At 44.2% G+C, this 6,332-nt stretch overlaps 1 protein-coding gene across 2 annotated transcripts in view; it reads right to left on the bottom strand.

The window, feature by feature from the left end:
* Positions 1-3,183: 3,183 nt before the first annotated feature.
* The window catches only part of CCDC34 (coiled-coil domain containing 34), a 43,409-nt gene continuing 40,260 nt past the window's right edge, over positions 3,184-6,332 (bottom strand). For both annotated transcript variants that reach the window (XM_040409896.1, XM_040409897.1), the window contains exon 7: positions 3,184-3,573. In XM_040409896.1, the coding sequence (XP_040265830.1) occupies positions 3,356-3,573 (218 nt within the window). In that variant the 3' untranslated portion in view covers positions 3,184-3,355. The remainder of the gene's footprint in view (positions 3,574-6,332) is intronic.

Below are 6,332 nucleotides of genomic sequence, written 5' to 3'. Positions count from 1 at the left end.
GGGACTGCAGCCAATGTACATTAATGTGAGCACAACGGTTTTATAGAAAAAATATATAATAAAAATACTAATCTACAGAAGGGACGTCCATGTAATATGTGGTGCTTAAAGGGAACCTCTCATCAGATTTGCCGTGTGCGCCTAATAATCTGGTGCTGTAGGCGACACCACAGCAAAATCATCGCTGCGTCTTTTAAAGCTCTCGGCCTCGGCATTTTGATATAAATCCACTTTGAAAACCTACTTTTCCATAGATAAATGTGGGTCATGGAGTCATCGGGGTGTCGCCTTACACCGCCCGAGTCATGGAGTCACCGCTGTAACCTTGCCCATCTCTTTCTGTGATTGACATCCCGCTGCGCCTGAAATCTCGGGTATTTACGGCGCACTCACAAGATTTCAGACGCACCCGGAAGTCAGGGGGATTTCACTCACATTGAGATGAAGCAGTGACGGGAGACACCCCGATGACTCCATGACCCGCATTTACATATAAAAAGGTGCCAATCCCATATTGAGGAACAGTCATCAACAGGTGATCCCCCGGACAATCCCTTTAAAAGGGTTATCCAGGAATAGATATTGATGACCTATCCTTGGGATAGGTCATCAGTATCAGATCTGCGGGGGTGCAACAGGCGGGATGCCTGCCAATGAGTGGTTAGAAGAGGCCTTGACCGCCGCAGCCTCTTCCTGGGCCAATTACATTGCTGTACATCGATCGCATGGCCTAGTTGCAGCTCAGCCCCAGTCAAGTCAATGGGGCTGAGCTGCAATACAAAGCACTGCCACTATATAACGTATGGCGCTGTGCCTGGAAAGCTGCCGTGAACCTGCATCGTTCACCCTACCAATGGTGAGCGCAGCGGCTCCCTGAAACATCTGATCGGCGGGAGCGCCAGGACATAGGCACCCGCTGGTGAGATAATGAGAACTTCTCCTGCGGATATCTTTTCCAGGATAACCCCTTTCATTATTTAAAAGGGGTAGTTCACAGCTGGCACTACCACCAACACCTCAAGTGAAACTATTACACCTGGGAGAAGGTAGGGCACACTTCTGTGGGCGAATATCCCCTACACATTGGTTTAACAAAACGTAAATGTCTTATTCAATGGCAGCTGCTTGGAACACCTGCAGCCACTCCATTATCGAAAAACGCTGCCCGTCACCAACTATCAATGTACTGATTTCAAATGCACTCGATCCGACACCCCTTAGGTGTCCCCCCCATATCACCGTGCCATGCGGAGACGAACGCCTCTAGAATAATCTCTGAATGTTCCTACAACTTTGAGAAGCATCAAATTATATTAACGACTTTCTAAAACAGTACCTTCTCTGACAGACAATAAATGTCACCTGAAATCCTAAAACCGGCTTAACCCCCCCCCCCCCCCCCCCCCCTTGTAAAATGTTATTGCTAAGGAATCTCAGCGGTACACAGTCGTAGCTAAGGGGTGCCAGTTGTGTAAACATGCAGCAGATTCCCGTCTCCGGGCACGGTTTATCTAACTGCTCATCCTGATCTCCCAGGTGCATTAACAGAATCACAGAGAAGACTGACTGACGGGAGGGGGCACTGTAACAGCATAAGGCCTCATTTGGACAGGTAATCCCAGACTTGACACCAGGACCCCGCATGGGTCTCCTGGACTAATCTTACAGCCCCATAGTGCTGTAAGTTCAGTTCATTAGGATGGGAGTGTATGGGGGTCACATACAGATAGGAAAAGGTTAATGGTATAAACGTATCCCCTATTCACAAGAAATGGGATAAGTGTCTGATCGGTTGGGGTCCGACCACAGGGTTCCCACACCGATCCCAACAACAGGGGTCCTGTGTCCTTCCATATGAATGGAGCAGCGGTCAAGGATGTGGATGGGGGATACGTTTATATACTGGCACAACCCCTTTAAGGGGCGGATATAATTTTCACAAACGTCTGACAGGTCCTAGGTTGTCACCAATCATCTGTTATCACCGCATCTAAGAGAACGCGCTGGCGGATACTGCCGTACACTGCCAGACCACATTAACTATAAAAGGATCCAGCTGGGATTCGGACGCTTTCCGACGGACAAAAAACGTACTCCTCCTGGAAAGTGGCCAGATCCCTGCTGGATCCAATTGCAGTCCATGGGGTCTGGCATTGAATGGCAGTATCCGGCTAGGCCAGAACCAGTGAACTCTGGCAGAGATATGTTTAGGCTACTTTCACACTGCCATTTCTGGGTCCGCTTGTCAGATCCGTTTCGGGGCTCTCACAAGCGGCCCAAAACGGATCAGTTTAGCCCCAATGCATTCTGAATGGATAAGGATCCGTACAGAATGCATCAGTTTGCCTCCGTTCAGCCTCCGCTCTGGAGGCGGACACCAAAACGCTGCTTTCAGCGTTTTGATGTCCGCCTGACGATGCGGAGCCAAACGGATCCGTCCTGACTTACAATGCAAGTCAATGGGGACGGATCCGTTTTCACTGACACAAATATGGTGCAATTGAAAACGGATCCTTCCCCCATTGACTTTCAATGTAAGTCAAAACTCATCTGTTTGCATTATCATGAACAAAAATAAAATAAAAAATAAATAAATTATATATATATTTTTTAAGTTTTTTGTTCAGGGTAATGCCAACGGATCCGTTTTGAACAGATACAAGCGTTTGCATCATAGGTGCGGATCCGTCTGTGCAGATACCAGACGGATCCGCACCTAACGCAAGTGTGAAAGTAGCCTTAATGCGAGTGTGAATGGACTCTTACCTCTGCAGGAAACCAAGAGAAGTCAGAAAAGTCACGTAACAGGAAGACTCATGGGTGTTTTTTCCTATGCGGGTGATTGTTAGTTGTACCAAGTAAATGTCAACTGGTCAAAAAATAAAAAAAAATAAAAGACTGTCCCAGATTTACGGAGCAGTTTAAGTTTCCAAACTGCTGCAAAAAAATAAAAAGAAGTCACAAGTCATGATGTAAAACAAAATTTATGCAAAAATATTTGCATCGCCTCTGATTTATAGAGTAGAAGCAGCAAGAATTACCAGTTCCGGGAGAGAGAAGAAACTCACCTGCTTCCTTGACTGAAAAAGACTCCAGCAGCTCGGCTGGCACCTTTGCACGTTGTTTGGCGGTACATTTGTGTCCACTTATTTGCGCAGCGACGGTGTCTGCACCGTGTATTCGTTTAGAGGGGAATAGAACATTTTACCATTGCGATAAATTAAACTGACAAAATTGTTTAGCACTCTTTTGTAAAAAAAAATAATTATTGTTATGTAAAAAATGGATTAATAAACCAAACTAGTTCTTTCATCGCCCAGCTCCTCTATATTCCCGTTCCCTCCTATACGGCATGTTATCTTCTAAACATCCCGCCGCCAACTTGTAGATTGTCCTTCGGTTTATAGATCATGGCCGTGCTGGATCTGTATAGCTGGTGCGAGACGAGTCGTCTTTTATTCTTTCCAGACGTGTTTTTTTTTACAGGCTCCTTCGGTGGTGGCATGGGGATAGGTTTCCATGGAATGGGGTTATAAAACCCGGGAGCAGGATAGGAACTTCCATCATAATAACCTAAAACAAACATAAAAAGAAAAAAAATGATAACCGTGCTAAGATAGCGGCGACGTTCTGCCAAATGCTGACATTTCAGGTGCCAGGGAAACACGCCAATCCATTTGACCCTTATTTACCCCAAAAGGGGGTTCGTCAGGCTACCTATCCACTCCCTAGACTGCTGAAGGATCCAGTCAAAATTGGCATCCGCCCACAAGTATGTAACGTGTACGGCCTCTGAGGCCGGCGATCGGCAGCAACGCTCATGTTCTGTCGATGTGACATCAGTGCTCCAACCCTGTAAACAAAGACCGACGAGGAGGTCTGGAACAGCAGCCCTGCAGCGGCGCGCGGCTCAGCAGCTACCGTAAGTATTGATCACTTTGTTATCCTGTTATGCCCTGCCTTTGCCTCGATTTTTGATAATCTCAGACAACACCTTTTGATAGAGGGAAGTCTCCCTGTACAGGACCCTTCTCTGGAGAACTCGACAAGAAGAACTGTGTAATACCCCTTTTCCCCTGTGGTGGTGCTGTAGGGAAATGAAGCACTTTCTATGCCAACAGATCACTGCTGGAAAACCCTGTGACCAACTTATCTTGTGACATTTTTAAAATAAAAGGGATCGTCTAAAGTGTGTGAAACCTTCAAAGGCTATGGACACCTTCAGGGGCATTTTTTATTATTGCATTTTACTCATTTTGGGCTAAAACAATTTTTTTTCATTGGTCTTTGTTAAAAATGTTCAGACGTTTCTGAGCTACAAGGGTTACAAATCAGTCTCTTTGCCAGCTGTTACTTTCTGTTGTCTTTGACGGCCATCACCTGACAGCTCAGGTGTAGCTCTTGCCACTGATCTTCTGCCCTCAGACACTTATTTAAGCCATATTGTTATCGGCTTCATAAGAATGGAGCTATTATGAGGTCAGCTGATCATAGATAAGAGCTGCACATGAGCTGTCAGACAATGGCATTCAAAGAAAACAGAAAGAAACAGCTGGGAAAAGAGACTGATTTTTAAATCTTATATCTCAGAAAGGGCTGAACATTTTTAAGACCAATTGAAAAAAATGATTTTTAGCCCAAAATTAGTACAATCAAATCATAAAAAAATGGCCCAGAAGGTGTCCATAGCCTTTAATCGAAGAAAACATTAACCTGGATTCTTGTTTCACACAATGGGCAGCTCTCGTTGATATTATTTGATATCAGCACGGTGGCTCAGTGGTTAGCACTGGTGCCTTGAAGCGCTGGGGTCCTGGGTTGGAATCCTACCAAGGACAACATCTGCATGGAGTTTGTATGTTCTCCATGTGTTTGTGTGGGTTTCCTCCGGGTTCTCCAGGTTCCTTCCACACTCCAAAGACATACTACTGTTAGGGAACTTAGATTGTGAGCCCCAGTGGGGACAGATTACAGTAGCGCTATATAAATACATGAAATAAATAAAATAATAACGGGCTAGATTTATCTAGGATTCATCTATGGGATATAATGGTGTTTGGTAAACTGGTACCTTCTAAAAATGACACAGAGAGGAATCCAATATCCATATTAGCGATTAGTAATGTGGGAAGTTTTCTGCTCTAGAAGTAGGTGGAAGACGGGTGAAGGTTATCCATCTGCCAACCATGAATACGAGTGTGACAACTATACAGCCAAACTCAGACTGTGAGACACCATGGAAGAGCGAGTAAATGACCTCTGATTGACTATCAGCAATCTCGAGTACAGATGCCTAGACAGTGGTTGACAGCAGGAATGTGTCAAGCTCACAATGTCAGTACATTTGACCCATAAGGACACGGCCCCAAACACTTCACAGCAGACCTGAATGTAAGGCTCTGGCATATGTTATGCACAGCGGTTGGGAGTGGGGGGGGGTTAAGACGCCAATGGAAACTGTCAGCACTTTATGAGCTTCCAACAAAGGTATGAAAAGCATGCCTCGTCTGTCTCCACTCCAGAAAGGCAGTAAATGTATTTACCATGCATAAAACACTATAGCTTGTAAAACTTTAAGTGAAAAAATCATTGTCCATTTGTTTTTAAGCTTGTAAAAAAAAAAAAAAAAAAAAAAGAAGAGGAAAAAGCAAAAAATGGAAACAACTTTTCACCAACTGTCTGCAATACCAAAAATAATGCATTATCAGATGTACGTTGTCTTCACTCTTGGCACAGGTGTAGTAGCAAAGACAAAACCAAACACATGATGATTAACACCTTCAGGACCCTGCCATTTTTCACCTTAAAGACCAGGGGCCAGATTTATCATGACTCTGACAGCTCACTCCACTTTAACATATGGCTAAAGTCAGTTTTAGCCAAGTCAGATTTATGATCGGCCCTTTAAGACTGTAATAAATGTGGTTTGATGGTAGCAGTTTATCCGTCAGTAAGCAGCTTTACAAAAGTCGCACGTTTTTATGAAAAAGTCGCATGTTCTATTAAAAAGTCTCATAAGATAAGCATGGTCCTCACTGGAGTGAAATTGGGACTTTTTTGCGACTTTTTTGCGACTTTTTTAAATAGTCCCAATAGTAAAACTGTCTAGAGATTCAATTTTACATAAGAAAACACGCCCACTTTCAGAAAACTGGCGAGCATAGTGCAAGAGCAGAAAAAAGTCGCAAATTTGTGCGCAGTTTTAGCGTTTGGGACTTTTTTTGGGACTTTTTCACTCCATTATTCTGACCTAAGCTAATGATAAATCTGCCCCAGGGCTTTTTTGCAAATCTGACGTGTCACTTTATGTCACTTTAAAACACTTTTACTTA

Source organism: Bufo bufo, chromosome 10 (assembly GCF_905171765.1).
Source record: "Bufo bufo chromosome 10, aBufBuf1.1, whole genome shotgun sequence".
Taxonomy (NCBI): Eukaryota; Metazoa; Chordata; class Amphibia; order Anura; family Bufonidae; genus Bufo; species Bufo bufo.
Note: the sequence above shows the minus strand (reverse complement) of the source record. Positions and strands in the feature narration are given on the sequence as shown.